This window comes from Callionymus lyra, chromosome 15, assembly GCF_982586985.1.
Source record: "Callionymus lyra chromosome 15, fCalLyr1.hap1.1, whole genome shotgun sequence".
NCBI classification, from domain to species: Eukaryota; Metazoa; Chordata; class Actinopteri; order Syngnathiformes; family Callionymidae; genus Callionymus; species Callionymus lyra.
The window spans coordinates 22,373,364-22,391,270 of NC_141832.1; the positions used below are offsets into that span (position 1 = coordinate 22,373,364).

The window sequence follows — 17,907 nt, forward strand, 5'->3', positions numbered from 1 at the left end:
CTGCAGATATGAGTGTTTGCTCATCGTCTCCACGGTGATAATAATATTGACTCGGCTGTCAAGCAGAGCAACACGTGTGTGTTGAATACACAAGTGTATAAATAGGTCAACTAATGTTATTAAATAGGATGGAATCATGCAGGGGACTTTTTCTGTCTCTGCTGGAAGTTGAAGCAACTTTAAAGTGTTCAAGACTTCACTTGTTATTATTAGAATAAAGCTGTTGATTTAACTTTAATCCTTGTTGATGATATCAAAATATCTCATTGCCAGTGAAACTAGTGATGGTCTGATGAAGCTTCATGAAGCAGTGTCATGTTGTGTAGAGGTCAGTAGGTGGAGCCATCAGTTTAAAAATGATGTTTAATTAGAACAGTTTTTCAAAACAAAGAAAAATGCAGAGACCGCCATCTAGTGGACTCTGAAAATAATGACACTGCTTCATGAAGCTTCATCAGACCATCACTAATGTAAACACAACATAGGATTTGTTTGTGGTCAGTACAGAATAAAAGAATGTAAATAAGATGACACACAAAAAAATCAATTGAAAAACAGAACCAAGCAGACTACTTTCAATGTAGCCTTTAATATAAGTTCCACTGATTACTATTTACTTCCTTACAATAAAAAAAAAAAAATTTCACTCAAAAATTAACAAATCACGAAATTGTCCATATAAATTCATCAGACAATTAACTATATGTTTATCAGCTTTATATTTTGTGATCATAATAGTAATCTAAAAGTTAATTACAGTAATTCAATTTGTGTTGTTTATAGCACATTCTTGTTCTTCTCATTTTTAATTGTGTATTTTATTTTACAGTTCTTAAAGAGTTTTGAAAAACATTCAAATCAATCAAGATGTAAGAATTATTTATTAACCTTTGAACCAAAAATTCAATATATTTTTAAAAGTTAATTTTCAATAATGGCAACAACGATGAAGGTGTTATTTGAAGCTTCTGTATAAGATAACTGTGAAGTTATTTTGTGTGTCTTGTGATTATAAAAGTGACAATATTACTGGTATTGAACACACAGTAGGAGCAGGAGTCAAGTTGTATTAAAGTAGCATTTAAAAATATTGAACAAAAAAAAGCTTCAGTTTAAACCTTAAATTAGTGATGAAGCTTCATGAAGCAGTGTCATTATTTTCAGAGTCCACTAGATGGCGGTCTCTGAATTTTTCTTTGTTTTGAACAACTGTTTTAATGTAACATCACATCATTTTTAAATTTATGGCGCCACCTACTGATCTCTTAACAACTTAACACTGTATTATGAAGCTTCATCAGACCATCACTACTTTAAGATGTAAACTGTGCTATGTTGTAAAATTACTTTTATTTATATGTTTATGTACTGTTTACAATAGTTAAATATTAATACGATTAATTAATATGAATCATTAGAAATAAACCAAAACAAGCATAAATAAAGAATATACAAGAAGTGGTGAACAAAAGGTCTGTTTTTATTATGAAAAATAAAACTCTAAGAACATAATGAACATAATCAAACATTTACATTTTAACACCATCGGCAGGAACGTTTGTATCTCTCTTTTCTCACACTCCCTTCTTCACAGCTCCACTCAGAGTTCTACTTTCTTCTTTCTTTCTCTCCACTGTCAGATCTTTGTCACTCTGGCTTTAAAACAAAACGATCTTTCTCCTGCAGCTGACACGAGAGGAAACATCAACACCCAAAGATTGATCTCACTACTCAGCCCAGGTGGCGCTACAGAGCTAGACCGTAAACGGATGAACGTCGAAAAAGAAAAAAAAAGCGACCTCCTTCTCAGCCTCTCTGGGCCTCCAGTGACATGGAGCGACCCAGCAATTTGGGATCTTTGGCAAACTCCATGAGAGTGGGCTTGAGCGGAGGAAGGTCTCTGGTGATCTCGTCCACCGTCCTCTTGGTGTGGCAGATCCCGTCCTGAGCCTTCAGGTCCTCCTCGCTGTGAGGCTCGCCCCGGCCCAGCCTGACGCCCAGCTCCACGGGCGTGAAGATGGGCAGCGGGAGGGTGTTCCTCTTGGGCAGCAGCTGGTGCTCCCTCACCCCCCTCTCCAAAGTCCCCACCCTGAAGACCCCGGACGGGCAGTTCTGGACCAGAGAGCGACACCACCACTGGCGGGAGAGAGTCTCCCTCCTCGAGTCATCGTTCGCCTTCAACGCCTGCCTGGGATTCACGTGAAGTCAGTTGGAGTCACAAGAGGTTTACACGTTAAATCCCTCACCTGTCTTCGGGTCTGGACTTGACTCGGATGCTGGTCCAGTCGGCCGTGTAGCTCTCCTTTTGAGCCTTGTTCTCCTCCCTGACGCTGCAGCCCAGCTGGGCTCCCACCAGCAGACCGTTGCTCTTCTCCACAACAGTGCAGAACGGCATCTTGTTTTGTCGGGGCGTTCAGATAAGCGAGGGGGCTCTCTCGGTACTGTCTATTCGGAGGCGGTTCTGGCTCTTATAGATGTTCTGTTGCTATTTCTGACCCATGTTTTCACCACACAATGACTCCGCGCGACATCTGACACCCGCTTGCACACTGTGTATCATTCCTGCGAGCTGGAAGTCAGACTCAGAGACGAGATGATGAATTGGACCGAACATCCCAGATCCTGGGAAATGTTCCACTTCAGCAGAGTTGAATCTGTCAGGATATGCTTTAGGTGAGATTATACGCATTCAAAAACATTTAACAAAAATATGTTGGATCAAACTCACAAAAATGATGAGCCTCATAATTAATACTTTTATTTATGGGCTCATTCATCCTTCATCAGAACACTATCAAACAAACTTCCTTTATTTGCTAAATTATTTTAACTCTCGAGTCGAAAATACGGGGCTATTATTGAGTGAAAACTGTCACAAATCCCTAAACGGTTTTCCAAATATAAGAGTATCTTTACTGAGAGCTGCAAATGTGTAACTTGTTTGGAACAATGTGTAACTTGATTTACTACAGTAGATTTGTAACTTGATTTAGAAATGCCTAATGCTGGTACTCTATTCACATATGAATAAATCGAATTTTAAATGAGATACATCATTTTACAAAAGCGTAACTAGATTGAGAAAAGCGTAACTTGGTTAACATATAAATATGGTTAAAACAGACAAACAGACAAGTCAGGAATCACACAAACAGTCTCAAAAACACTTAAACACTCACTTACTCACTTTGACCTTTGACCTATTGAAAAGTACATTTCTGCAATGAGAAAGAATCCTCGTGAGACGGTTCAACATACTCAAAATGTCAAAACACCAAATACAGATCAACTTACCGATATCACTCTGAGCTCTGATCACTTGATGTAGATTTTACTGTTTATATCTAAGTCTGTGGTTTAAGATTTGTGTATATTTAATTGAAATTATTCATTCATTTTCTACCACTAATAAAACATTTGTAAACCGGGTTATGAATTTATAAATTGAGTTATGTATTAATAAATCAAGTGACCTATTTGTCAATTGAATTACGAATTTTTAAATACCGGTAAATATACACCTTTTTTTTTTTACACACATTTGTAAACAACTTTTGAGTCAATAATCGCTCCATAGAACATATCTCCAGTCTAACCCTAATTGTGTGTATATATTTAGGTATTTCAATTTGTTGTTGAAGGTCAAATTTTATGATAAAAAAAAAAGAAGCTTTTGTGTTTCAATGTTAACTGGTAGAGACTTTGTTTTAAGGTCTCAAACAGAGACACTGAAGCTTTTCCTTCCAAGGAGGGTTGCTTCATCGGAATAATAGTTTTCAGCCAAAAACATGCCTGAATAAGTCTAAAAAAAACACCTGTCATATAAATATAAGAGACAATAATGTTTAAGACCAATTTTTTATATTTTCTTGATAAAAGGTTCAACATTGCATCAACAAACACAGTAACTTTAGGCAATCAATGTTTTCTTTCTATGTTAGTCACACAGATTTCATTTGGATTTAACCACCACCAGTTTGAGAATAATATTGCCTTAACTTTACTTTTAGCAGCATTTTAATATATTGTCCATCAAGCCACTGCTACATTGGGGCTGAACATGTATATTTACTTGACCTTACATCCACAGTTTAGCCTTAAAATGTCAACATATGAGTTGTAGGGATATCTCACTGTGCATGAAGGCAGATTGATGTCTTGAAGATCCAAGAGACCGACGCACGCTATACACTCTCTCTCTCTCACACACACACACACACACACACACACACGCACTTTTCACAGTTGTCTGCTGGTGTGATGTTACCACCAGTTCCTCTGTGACTCATTCATCCACATCAGGCTCTGCTATAATCCAGTATTAAATGTCAAACACAGCAAAAACACACAACTAAAGATACCATTAAGTTCATTTTATCCCTTCAACTATCATCAATATCGTCCTCAGCAGTGACAGATGAAAGATGTATTTGGTAGAAATTCAGTTTTTTCAGCTTCTCCTGAACATTCTTTTTCCTCTGTAAATGGTGTCAAATTTCAATTTCTCGTCTTTCTTTCATGGTGACAAATGTAAAGTATGGCAGAGGAGACGACGACCATGAGGTCACGCTCAAGTACATGTTACGAGACTGAGGCAACCGTGAAATACCGTTTCAGTGACTCAGTATTTCGCTATGCGCAGATTGTACTGAAACCGTATCAGGTTTAATCAGTCTGGTAAGAAGTTGTCAGGTTATTTACTGGACTTCACCACTGACTAAGTTAATATTTGAAGACAATATCACATAACTTTTTGGCCTGGGCTTGAGTGCGAGACATTATCTGACATCGAACCAGAGTTAAGTTTAAATTTTAGCTTATAAAACTTTATTATATTGACAGAAATATATCTAGTAGTATCATCTATTACAAAAAAAAATATTAAAGAAAGTTATTTTATATAAAATAATTGTATAAATACCAGTGAAAGTGCGTTGGAAAGTCCTCCTGTTTCTTTCTGTCCTTTTATGTTTGTACTTGACATTAAAAAAATCTAATTTTTCATTAAAAAAATGTTTTCTTCAAGAACATATTAGGAAAATGGGTTTCCCAAACAAAAGCAATACTATTTCATCATCATCATATAAACAGAAAAAAGATAAATAATACAATAAAACAAGTAATTTCCCCAAGGGAATAATAAAATCACTTTGAAAACATTAAATGATTGTATTCGCAGCACATGCAGCAGCTGCAGAATGAAACCAACATTGTTTTAATTTATCAAAAACATCGTAAAACGTATTGTAAAGATTTAATGAAAATGTAAGTTCCATCACAACTTTTACATTTTAACTGCTTACAAACTCTGCTGAATTCAGGTGATAACTTTCGTGGAACCGCTGAAGATATAAATAGTTTTTACTTTTGAGAAGTCATTCTTTATATTCTTTATCCTTCTTTATAACTTCTTTATAAAGTCTGATTTCTGGATAATCCCTTAATATTAAAGTGAGAAGAAAGGATGAGGCACTGAAGTCACAGGACCAGAATTATATTGGTATTATTACACTGTGTTTCCCATATTGCATCACCATGGTAACAGTCACGATCACAAAGGGTTTTAATATAAAACTGTGACTAAAAAAATAAAAAATAAATACTGGGTTAAGATGTACAGCCTTAGTAAACCATCAGATTCTTCAATGTTTTTAAGTTTGTTTTCAAAATGAACTTTCTTATGATGTTTTAACTAGAAATTGCCCTTTGGTTCACTCAGTGAAGGGGCCTTCTTTGCCGGGCGAACTGACCTGTTGGATTTGACTTGACTGGAGAAACTGTTGTGTTCAAGACGGTATTTGGCTTAATTTGAAGGGGTTTATAGGACGATGTCATCACCAGATGTGAAACTGGATGTTGATGAAGAAACACATTCACAGAATTTGACTTAATATAGATGGTCAAGGATTTTTCAACATCATTCACACATAACATAAGCAGCAAAGTTTTAGAAGTTTTTTAATGTTTTGTACAGGCATTCTGTTCTGTTCTGCATTGACCATTTCTAAGAAGTATATGAGGGTAGTGCAGTACATATAGTGCAGTACATATATGAGGGCAGTGAGACAGTGGTGAGTAAAAGTGACAGACGGACTGGACTCAGGAATCTCAAGCCTTGTTTATGGATTTTCATAAAGAAATGGTTTATTTCCATAACAAAATTATATTAACAATGACATCCAACAGTTTTGTATCAGATTACATTTTTACACCTGTTTTTATCTCATTTTTTAAGTCTTGAAAGAGTCCATAAAAAGACTATAAAAAATGATGGATTTTCAACTTGAGTTTATGGTGAACTTTAATGCCATTGTTAACTTTCCTACAGCATTCCTAATGTTTATATGGGCTACTTTGAGCTAAGTGCAGCTAGAAATCAAAAAGAGTTTGGGACAGTTGCCGAGTGTGTTGAATAAAATCTATGGATTTATCTTTTTAATCGGAAAGATGTAGGGGTATTAAACAAATGTGTGACTGTTTTACAAATGTGCTGTTGAACAGAAATCAATATGTTCTCCTTTCATGCAGTGGGGGGATAATATAAGACAAGATAGGGCCTCCATGTCATTTTATTTTGCCATCTGAATGGTTGGCTCAAATTAGACTCATGATTAAATGATTTTGGGACCTATAAAGATGCCAGATAAGCAAAGGGATTAATGTAAAACATTTTAAATGAACCACAAATAAGTAGTGATGTAAAGATGAAGCTTCATGAAACAGTGTCATTATATTCAGAGTCCACTAGATGGCGGTCTCTGCACTATTTTCCTTTGTTTTGAACAACTGTTCTAATGAAACATCACATCATTTTTAAACTGATGGCGCCACCTACTGACCTCTAAACAACATGACACTGCTTCATGAAACTTCATCAGACCATCAGTACAAATAAGAGTTAAACTGATCTCAAAGGAATCTGATAAAAAATATTTAGGGGAGGGGGCAAAACAGAAAGAGCAGTAAGGGTTTGTCTTTCTGATTATGATAAGACAAAAATAAACCTCCAAGAAAAGAAATGCAGCATCACTCTCAGGCTCATATTTATAGTTAGACAGTTTGCTAAATCAACATTTGATTTGGCCTGTGACCACAACACCTAAAAGTTTTTTTGACCTCCCTGCCCCTGCAGATCTGTGTTCCCCCCATGTTTTTACACCGTCATACATTGTATCTTTCTTTCCTTAGTTGTTGTTTTTTTAAACACAAAGGTTACTCGGGCCTAGTTTGGCAACTTTTGGTAACTCAACTGATCACAGCTTCTTTAAAGAGCAACTAATGTGTTGATTTAAGTGTCTCTTAAATATATCTTTGACCTCTATTGTACTCATCAGTATGTGTCTGTTTGTTAAAAACTCTCTTTAAATTTAAATATAAATATATAACACTTTTATTTCCCCCCAAGATTACATTTTGTTTATCATAACCACGCCCACTCTGTTGTGACAGGTCAAGCATCGAGGTTAGTCATCACGCGTCATCAATTCCAGAAGTCTCCACCTCCAAAGGACTTGTTGTATAAACAAAGCGGGGAGTGATTACAGCTGGCTGGAGGAGTGAAGCCATTATTACGTCATAATGGACTACACTCTTGTAACCTCTTGTTCGCTGAGATTTCAGACGGCTTGAATACATCGTCACAATGAAAGACTTACTGCATCTTGGAGAGGAAGACTTTCACATTTTAAACAAGTCAGAAAAGTTGGAGTTTCACTTAAGCTGCCCTTTAACAAACCCAGTGCACTTACGAAGAGTTGTGCAACGGCACATTCACAGCTGTTGGAAGGCAGCTCTTGAACTATCTGTCAGCGCAGACGAGACGAGAGCAAGAAGTCAAAGATGCATCAGGAGTGAGATTTTGATTAACCTTCACGATGATGTTCGGAAAACTTTTTAGATTTTATAAACTTGTTTTTCTCAGTTTGAACAGCGATAATGAACCAGCAGGTGGATTGCTGTCCACGGACATGTGCTCTCACTACTGTTACACTTACATAACAAGCAAAACAAGCAGCAGCTGATGACAAGAAAGATGATCGTATCAGCCATCTTTCAACTCCTGTGGGTCCTGGTGGGACATTCAGACACAGAGGAGGCTCCACTGTGCCAAACCTGGCCTGGAGATCACAGCGAGGGCCACGTGCGGAGCCATGTTTCCCACTGTTGCACGGTCACACGGCTACTTTGTGTACATCCCCGGAGTCCGATGAGCATGTGATGCGGAGTGAGTGTCAGGCTGCAACTTTATTTCATCTCCAACTGTAACATTAACCGAGTCGATACATCTTTCACGGCCTCAACGAGGACGTCGGAGAGGAAGCTCACGCCGCCCTCAACACATTCGCACACACGTCTGCACAATTTCTTTCACACACAACAATGACGATTTGGTGTATCAATAGGGCACATTCACAGTGTTGTTCATGATCATGTGTCTGCGTGCTGATCATCACGGGACAACATATTTATAGCTTCTTCCGCAGAGATATCATCTGGGAAAAGGGACACCAAACAAGAATGTCAGTAACATGATCTTTCAATAAACCCTGGTTTAACACAAGGGAAAGTAAGAGAAATGTGCAATTGCTGGATTGTTCCGTGTCGCCACCGTCTCCAGACTTGGTGACTACTGCCCCCTGTCTTTGTCAATAACTACTGCAGCCAGTGGATCTTAGGACCTGTCACTCAGGTCCTCCTCGTCATCTTCCTCCTCGGCGGCGCCGTTCATCCGGGCCAGCAGCAGTGGCAGGTTGATGGAGAGGCCCGTCGTCTCCTCCTCGGAGTCGTCGTTGGGAGGGTAGAAGCGTCTCGCCTTGGCCAGGAAGTCGTCGGCGATGTCCAAGTAAATCAGGCGATCCTGTGGACAGACGGAGAGTGAGTGAAGCAAAAAAACAAACAGAATATCTATAAGACTCATTCAGGCCAACATGCTCAAAGCGCCTTGGATTTGTTAAGTTAGTGTGAGGACTAGAGATGTCTCCACCCTGTGTAGCTGGGACAAGCTCGCTCAAGAAAAACATCAATAGAATTGCATTAATAAATACAAATTGATGTTAGAAAATGTAATAAATAAAGGTTCAAATTGCTTTTTCCAAAACAACATTTTTCAGTACTTTTGATTAACACTTTTGATATTTTTAAAAAGGAATATAGGTTTCTTTGTATTAATATATCATTGTGGTTGATGCAGCAGCATTTATTTATAGTGATATTTACAGTTATAGTTTAGAAGAAAGTAAAATCACCTCCAGAAGACACACAAGCAGTCGTGCAGTTGCATCTTTCATTACTTAAGACCATCGGTGGCAGCCAATTTGGTACAACTTTACTCATAGTTTTGGTGAAGGTAGTAAAATGGGTGGTAAAAGTATAGAGCAGAGTGTAGCCTCTGTGTAATAATGCAGCCCTGGTTGAGGTGAAACCGAGGATGTAGAAATGGTCCTTTATTTTGAATTAGACATTTGACATACTGTATTTGATCTTGTTTCATAGTCTTTGGAATATTACAAAAAATATTAAGATCATATTCCACCATCTAATAATATACGAAATCAATTATTTGAGGGTCAAATGCCCAAAACCTGGTATAGATTATGGAAAACTGTGTATTAGTTATCGAGCCAGTGATTATATTACTTGTGGAAGTAGTGATCATAGTCATGGTAGGGGTAGCACATATAATTCATATTAAGTTAGAAGTTAGTAGTTAGTAGTTAGTAGTTAGTATTAGTGGTAATAGACATGTAAACAGAAGTAGTCTTAGTGCTAGTAGTCTTTATAGTTGAAGTAGTCTTAGTGCTAGTAGTCTTTATAGTTGAAGTAGTCTTAGTTGTAGTAGTCTTTATAGTTGTAGTCATAGTCGTAGAAATAGTTTTAGTAGTCAAAGTTTTAGTAATTGTAGTTGTAGTCTCAGATGCAGCCGTACCCGTCGTCATGGCCGTAGTCGTAGCAATAGTAGTAATAGTTGTAGTAGCAGTAGAAGTCGTAGTAGTAGTAGAAGTAGTAATCGCATTTGAGGTTGTAGTAGCAGTATTAGTAAGCGTAGTAGCAGTATTAGTAAACGTAGTAGAAGTTGTAGTAGTTGTAGTAGCAGTAGAAGTAGTAGTAGCATTAATTCAATTCAATTCAATTTGATTTAAAGTGTCTTATAACAAAGTTATCTCAAGACACTATACAGTTGAAGTAAGATTAAGGAAAAACAGATCCCAGCAATTCATTAGAAGTCGTAGTAGCATTAGCAGTTGTTGTAGTAGCATTAGAAGTTGTAGTAGCATTAGTAGTAGATGTAGATGCAGTAGAAGTCGTAGTCGTAGTAATCTTAGTATCAGTAGTAGTCGTCATAATAGCATTAGAAGTCGTAGTAGCAAGAGACTATAAATCCTTGTGGTTTATGACGATAGCGCAAACATGTGATTCATCATGAATCAGAGTCACATGAGAGGAATGTGAGCAAACCTAATGAATGAACAGATGCCTACAGATAATTTAATCATTTGGACAAGTAAGCTAGCTTTGGTACACATGACCTATCTTCCTTCAGACCCTGAACTGGCATCATGAGGTGACGAGGCTAGACAAGTGATCGCGTCATAATGTTTAGCACATCATTGTTGAGTAACACAAGCCGACTGGACTTTGAAGACTGAATGAATGGAAGGTCTGAGGTCGGATTATGGGTCAAATCTTTGGGACTCACGATGATGAAGAGATATCTCTCGGGCGGTGGTTCTCTGCTGCAGAAGATGGAGGTCTCAGAGTGGAGGGTGTGAAGGAGGTCCCGTGCCGCCGGAGCGTTCCGCATGCGATCTTGTGAGGTGCCCGCGGACACGTTGAGCAGCGAGTCGGCCTCAGCCATGAAACCTGCAGGACAAAGACTTGCGGTTAATGGTGTCTCGTGACAGCCTCACATTGAAGGACCCACCAAGATTTTCCAGGACGGATTTCCACTTGTCTCGGACTTCTCTCCGAGTGTCTCTCATGGCCTCGATGTCCACGCTCAGCCGCCGATACCCCTGGACAAAAACGGCAAGGATGACTTTTTCTAGATTATCATCTTTGAAGATGGCATCGTCATGTTCTTGTAGCAAACACCTTTGACTTGAAATTACACCGGATGTTCTTGAGTCCAGAAGTTTTGGTTTGGTTTTAACCTCAAACATTTCTCAATCCATGCATTCATTTGCCTGATGCAACTCAAAGGAAAAAGTCTTACCGTGGAACCCATCCGAGTCTTGTTCCGGGCCTGCAGCAGGGAGTGGAGGGTTCGGTCATCTTCCCTCTCAGAGTGACTCGGGTCTCCTGGCTCACTCCACAGGTTCGTCTCCTCATCGCGCCGCTTCTGGACTTCACGATTGAAGTACTCCAACGGGTCCTGACTAAGTAGTACATCAAGAAGGTCGTGATTCTACAGACACTTGCAAGTCTTGGTTATGTCTCGCTTGAACTCATACCTATCTCTGAGTTGTTTCAGGATTAGGTTTAGGGTTAGGGTTAGGGTTGGGGTTGGGTTGGGGTTAGGGTTATGTTTTGGTTCAGGGCTAGGGTTGGGGTTAGGGCTAGGGTTAGAGTCGGGTTTGGGGTTGATTTAGGGTTATGTTTGTGGTAAGGGCTAGGGCTAAGGTTGATTTAGGGTTACGGTTGGAGTTATGGCTAGGGCTAGGGCTAGGGCTAGGGCTAGGGCTAGGGCTAGGGTTATGGTTATGGTTATGGTTATGGATAGGTCTGGGGTTAAAGTTAGGTTTAGAGTTAGCGTAAGGGTTTGTATCAGTATCTGGGCTTCCGGTCTCTCTCTTGTGACTTTGGGAATTTAGCTGAATTGGTTCTCTATGAAAGAACGAGTGAGTCCAGAGGTAGCCTAGTACCAGATACATTGTTGACCTGTATCTGACCTGTATCACCGTGTTGAAGAATGATCTTGCTTGTAAGAATCTTAATCAATAAATTACATTCTGGAAATTCAAGTATGATCTCTTGACATCCAGTGGGACACTTCTGGCTTGATTAGGGTTCTTCATTGGTCCTTGATATGCTCATCTAATGCTAAACGTTTTAAGGTAGCAAGGGAAGCTGTGGTGGACCAATCATAGGACGCCTGTGATTTAGATTTTTTTTGGTCACTATCGATCACTATCATAACAGCCAGCGGTTAAACCTCTGGAGCACAAATCACCTCGACAGATAAAATACCAGAACCATTACCATTGAAGATAGATATTTAAGGTAGATCAGTACACAAGGTGATGCAATGAATGCAATGCAAAATATACAATGGTACACATGTGTCGTCTGAGACACTAGTTTGTATAGTTTTACTCTAGCGTGTCTTAGTAGCAGACTGCTTCAAGATTCTTATTTAAGGTCTGGATATACGATTCCATTTCTTTATAAGGTAACAAGGTCTATAAACTATACATACTATAACCTATGTGTTTTACTTGATCATTTTAAACAATTAATTTGTTAAATAATTATTTTTTCACAGGTTACAGTTCACACATTTTAGGTCGGAGATACTTGTGAATTTGGCCCTTACAGTTTGGCACAAACTTACTGGCCCTTTTGACAAATGGTTCCCCAAATGTCTTGCTCTATTTAGAATTTATCTTCCATAACTCTCAGGTTCAGAACCTGAACACAGAGGGACAAGAATTGTTATGGAGTGTCAGAGAAGCTTCTAGCATGTCCATCTTCCCGAATGCTTCTAATGCGTCTTTCAAAAATCTCAATACAAATTTATGACCATTTCCTTTATGTTTTCCAGAATTTCAAATGTCGTCTTACGGAATCAGAGGCTGCTTCTCGTCTTCCTCGTCATCATCGTCGGCGCAGCAGCAGCAGCAGAGCCGTCTTAAAGCAGCACCCATCTGGTACGGAAGACTTGGTCCTCACAGAGTGAATTTAAGAATTTCCTTAGTTCTCCTGGTTTCTGAGGATTCAGTAAGCAACTGTCCCAAGTGTGCTGTAGAAACAAAATGTATAATGGTAAAAGGTCAAAGGTCTCAATGCATATGATGTGAAGATTAGTGTGCTTGGAAACAAACATGTGATAACATGTGTGTGATAATGTGGAAACCATTCATGACGACTGACTACAACATGCTTTGCGTACATATAATGGATAAACATTTTCAAGGTTTAATTCTAGTGAACATAATAATTTAAATCCTTAAATACAAGTACTTGAGTTGGTTTAAATAACTATACTTAAACATCAAATGCTTTAAGTATTCATTTATAGTCGCTTGTACATTTTGTAGATGATGTAGTAACGTTGGCTACACATTGGTCTTCAACTACAGTATTCAGCATCACAACTCTGAGTTCTTTTTTCTTATAAAATATATTGAAAAAAAATAACTCAATAAATGTTAAAAGATGTTTAAACGATACAGCAGCGAGTTGAACCATGTAGTGTTTCAAAACTGACCCTTTGAATTGACTGTTCCGGACAAATTTTTCCTTAAATCAATAGAAAAGTAAATACTCTGTAGAATGATTTTAAAAGATAAATAAATACAATTAATGAATTAATATGGATGAATATATGTATTGTATTCAAGTGGATTGTAGTGCAATACACTTATTCACAGGACACAATGTTCATTAGTTTTCCAGTCACGAGTTATAATAATAGGTCACACAAGACACGTTTTAAGAAGCTAGATTCTCCACGGATGTTGGTAAAAATCATAAAATAAAATAAAAACAACGTTTTTATTGTCGTTAATTTTTATGCTTATTTACCACTAATAGTTCAGCTTTGACTCCAACAAGTTGTGATGAAATGCAGAAGAAGAGAACTTATGAAAGTGAACTGTAAATGAACTTATTATCAAAAGTGGACGGGTTTCAAAAAACAAATAATACTTGTGTTGCCAAGAGGCGCCGTGTGGCCCTGTGACTGTGTTTATGCCACAATGATCGGGTCAAAGAGAGAATTAAATAGTGGTTTTGTACAAATGTTTCAAAAAGTTTTATTTTAAATGTTTTAAATTTAACTTTTTATTCTCCTTGGTCGAAGGATTTTTAAGGATCTTTTCCTTTTGAAATTACTCTTAAATAATATTGTCAATAAATATTTAATAAAGTACTCATGTGTTATAGTTTTAATTAAAATGTCTTATCCCCAAAATAAAAAACGAAACTTTTCCACATTTAGCGCCCTCTGCTGGAGAAAAGAAAAATACAATAGCTAAATAAAAAAACGACACAACAAACTAATCAGCAAAATAATCAGAATTGTTTCATTTTGTCAAGTCACTTCCTGTTTTTAACTCCATTTATTATTATTTTTTTTTCTGGGTTTCTAGTTTTCCTTATTCACCACAAACTAGTAGAACAACAACAACAAGTTATCAGACTGTATAAATAAATACAGGACATCCTTTCTTCTCTTGTGTCCTCCACTTATACATAAATAGACTTTCTTCATTTGTTTTTCAGGGTCATTAACATGTAACAACAGTGCTGCTGTATTTTACGACCCGTTAGCTTGTATAATGCCCTACTATTTAACTTGTGGTAAATAAACCATAATATTTTCTTTATTAAACCTTCACACAATTAAACAGAAAAGCACATTTCAAGATTAAAAATAGCTTTGAAGTTTTGTTTTTAGGTAGTTTAAAGAAAGAAATGCTGCTTTAACGCTTCAGAAAAAAACATTTTTATCAGTTTTGCTGACTCAGCAATAATAACAGTTTATAAAAATAACTCTTGTTAGTGAATGTGATGATTTATACCCATCGTCAAATATAAGTGAGGCTGCGATGAATCAAAGCCTGGTTTTGTTCTTTTTAATCGTTCATTAATGATCAATAAAATCAGACACAGTTGTGTTAAAATATGGATTATGTTCAACAGCGTTTGTGTTTTACAACATTTAGCTTTTCTAATCAACAGACTACTTTTATAATACTTTTATAATACTGACTCGACACTTTTAATTCATCATTTGTTGTTGTTTATCCACAAGACACATCGTGGTTATACAAGCTCGACGTGCATAAATTGGGTGTTTATCTCTGGTCAGAGTGGTTTCATAAACGAGTCCACTTAAGTAACAAATAATAGCTTGTGCTCAGATTTATTTTAGTAATTCAGGTGAAATACAGGGTGTGTTTTTTGGAGTGTGTTGAAATATAATGTAGTTTATCCGTTGAAAAAAAACCCGAAGGTTCCTTACTATTGATTCGGATTGTCAAGGGCGTCCCCTGCCTCTCACCCTATGTAGCTGGGATAGGCTCCCTCTTTATTAGCTGATGAATAACAATTACGACGAGTATAAATACCTGTCAATACTGGTAATAATTGAGTTGAACTATAATGAAAGAATAGTTGAAGCCTCTAGTTAAAGTTAGTTGAATGAATAAAAGAGGAAAAACTCACTTAATTCATGGTTCTGGTGTCCACTCGGAGGCTCGGCAGAGCTGCCTCTCTTCAGCATCACATGCAGGACAATGACAGCAGAGAGTCTGTGGCCCCTGGATGAGACACACACACACACTAACACACACACATACACACACACACACACACACACACACACACACACACACACACACACACACACACACACACACACACGCAGCCTCAGAAGACAGTCACAGCAGCATCATGTGAGCGGCTCCCCTCCTCAGCAGCGTGTTCGGCCCCGGGGACAACACTCCTATTTTTTCCCAGTTGTCCGCCCGATTACACACCCGGTGTGTGTGACCAACGTCCTTCTTACAACTTCTTCAGGTCATTTCAAATCAAGCGGGACTGATGGAGATAAATACTCACATATCAAACTCACAAAAGTGTTTAATCTTGTGTAGAAACTGACAGTAAAGTTGTTAAAAAATATCCATAGTATAAAAGTCACGAGAACTCTTGTACAGATGTTGTGTTTGATTTAAATCATAATTTCCGTGTGTTTAAACAGAGTCCAAGACATTCATACGAGTCGGTTTAATTCCTTCCTCACCATCGACTCGGACACAATGCGAGGGTTTTCCCTCCTCGGAGCACAACTCAACGTACAGATGCTTGTGCGTCACAAACGGGATTCGGATCATGCCGGCTCCATGAAATGACTCATTAGCTCCTGCGTCTTGAGTTTGACATGTGATGCGAATCGTTTCCTTTTCAAACTGTATTACATATTTCAAAAGAAGAAAAAAGGGATTCGCTAGAACAGAGAGGAGTGTATTTCCTTGTCACTCAATGTGTATTATTTGTTAAGAAAAGGAAATTATTTACACATCGTTTAAACAACTTTTCTCAGGTTAGTAATCTGATTTAACGCTTTACCTTAAACTAAGAATAGAAATCAGACGTGGTTTAAAGTCACTTGTTTTTACTCGTACAAGTGAAAGAAAAACAACTAAGAACTTCTTACATGTCTGTGAATGCTGAAGGCAGCTCGCTGTTAGTTCGCTGTTATATCTTCGACGCAGTTTCACACGCCGTTAATGATCTTGATGGTTTCCACCAAATATCAAGACCAAATGCTTTTGTGTACGTTTAAAAAAGTCTCTTTTATTTTCTCATCCTCGGTCGGATGTTTTTGTGATAGTAAATATTAATTTTAAAATGACTTGGTGTGCGAGAGTTTGACCCGTGTCAAAAAGAATGAACGCAATATGGGTCCAAAATCTTCAATAAAAATGAATTTTTGCAATTAAAAAAAAACATACTAACACACTTTGTCCGAGTTACATATTGTCGTCATAACTTTGGGTCAAAATTGTGTGTGTGTGTCTTTGTGTGTGTGTGTTGCGTATTGTGAGCGATTAGTGGAAATACGTTAATAACTTTATTTGTAAATAATTGTTGAATATTGAACCTTTTAGACATATAATAATAAACTTATATGAGCATCAAACGATCCCAACTCCTTATAAAATATAATTTTAATTATGAAGTGAGATTTTGATAAACGGATTAAAGTCATGTCGTGTCACTGTCGTCGGTCCAGTGTCAATAACTAGTTAACACGTTAGCTTGTGGTTACACAACCAGGACAAGAGACTCACTGTTCCTCTTGGATCTTGTTACTCAGCATTTTTGTCTAAAATATCCGAAAAAAAACATTTTTATTTCCCATTTTTTTTGTTGGATCAGTGAGACTGCGAGTGAGATTTCATCCATGATGACAGTGAGTTTCCTTCAGCGGCTCTTAGACCAGTAGAGAAGAAACATTGAACAAATCTACAACGATCCACAAACACTTAAAAAGGAGCAGCTGCACATGGATTATTTTGTTTCTATTTAAAAAAAAGAAACGCCTTCTGTGGCCTTATATAAACTTGGAGATGATGCGGTCATGAGTGTTGCTGCTGCTGCTGAAGTCACACCTCTTATGAACAAACACATTCATCTGCGACTCCAGTGACGAAAGAATAAGTCACGTGACATCAAGATTATATTGGTAATTAACCCCCCCCCCCCTCCGTGACCCACTATAAGGGATAAAGTGGTAAAGAAAATGAATGAATATGTATATGTTTTTGCATAAATCAACAGTCATTTTTTTTTACTTCAAAATGGTAACACATTATTTACTACTTATTATTCTCATTTCAAATAAATTACTTACATTGCATTATTACTTTAAAGCAGAGGGACGAATCAATTTCCTCAGGGGCCACATCAAATCAATTACTGTTATAAGGGGGCCGTCAAGCAAAAAGAAACAAAAGAAACAACAAAAAAAAAAAAGAAGGATATTCTTAAACGATCTTTAGTGTTAATCTGATTTTATCTTATTCAATTTGAATATGCATTTAATTTAAGGATTCTTAAAGGATTTAAATTAAAAATAAAGTATATCAAACACATTATGCCATAAAATAAGTAATATATAATATAAATTCCATTTAAAAGTGTGATGGAAAATCTTTATTTTATGAAAATGAATAAAGA

The 17,907-nt window shown here is 37.3% G+C and overlaps 2 protein-coding genes across 2 annotated transcripts; both read right to left on the bottom strand.

Annotated features, from left to right (window-relative positions):
* Positions 1 to 1,459: 1,459 nt before the first annotated feature.
* tcap (titin-cap (telethonin)) lies at positions 1,460 to 2,431 on the bottom strand. Its single transcript, XM_087809331.1, has 2 exons — positions 2,247 to 2,431; positions 1,460 to 2,188 (listed from the first exon to the last, which is right to left on the bottom strand). Exons 1-2 carry the CDS (start codon positions 2,393 to 2,395, stop codon positions 1,807 to 1,809), a joined length of 531 nt encoding a protein of 176 aa, XP_087665457.1. The 5' UTR covers positions 2,396 to 2,431; the 3' UTR covers positions 1,460 to 1,806.
* A 5,866-nt stretch (positions 2,432 to 8,297) lies between these two features.
* LOC148065375 (melanoregulin) lies at positions 8,298 to 15,490 on the bottom strand. The gene is made up of 6 exons (XM_087809434.1): positions 15,388 to 15,490; positions 12,781 to 12,958; positions 11,213 to 11,375; positions 10,922 to 11,012; positions 10,697 to 10,860; positions 8,298 to 8,857 (listed from the first exon to the last, which is right to left on the bottom strand). The coding sequence occupies exons 2-6, from the start codon at positions 12,861 to 12,863 to the stop codon at positions 8,672 to 8,674; spliced, it is 687 nt and encodes a 228-aa protein (XP_087665560.1). The 5' UTR covers positions 12,864 to 12,958; positions 15,388 to 15,490; the 3' UTR covers positions 8,298 to 8,671.
* Positions 15,491 to 17,907: the final 2,417 nt, after the last annotated feature.

Excerpts from the sequence above, each read along its gene's own strand:
- LOC148065375 (XM_087809434.1), bottom strand. The coding sequence starts at position 12,863 with ATGGGTGCTGCTTTAAGACGGCTCTGCTGCTGCTGCTGCGCCGACGAT. Across the intron at positions 11,013-11,212 it reads AGACTCGGATGGGTTCCACG|GGGTATCGGCGGCTGAGCGT; the intron begins GTAAGACTTTTT and ends GTTTTTGTCCAG. Across the intron at positions 10,861-10,921 it reads ATCCGTCCTGGAAAATCTTG|GTTTCATGGCTGAGGCCGAC; the intron begins GTGGGTCCTTCA and ends TTTGTCCTGCAG.
- tcap (XM_087809331.1), bottom strand. The coding sequence starts at position 2,395 with ATGCCGTTCTGCACTGTTGTGGAGAAGAGCAACGGTCTGCTGGTGGGA. Across the intron at positions 2,189-2,246 it reads AAGTCCAGACCCGAAGACAG|GCAGGCGTTGAAGGCGAACG; the intron begins GTGAGGGATTTA and ends CGTGAATCCCAG.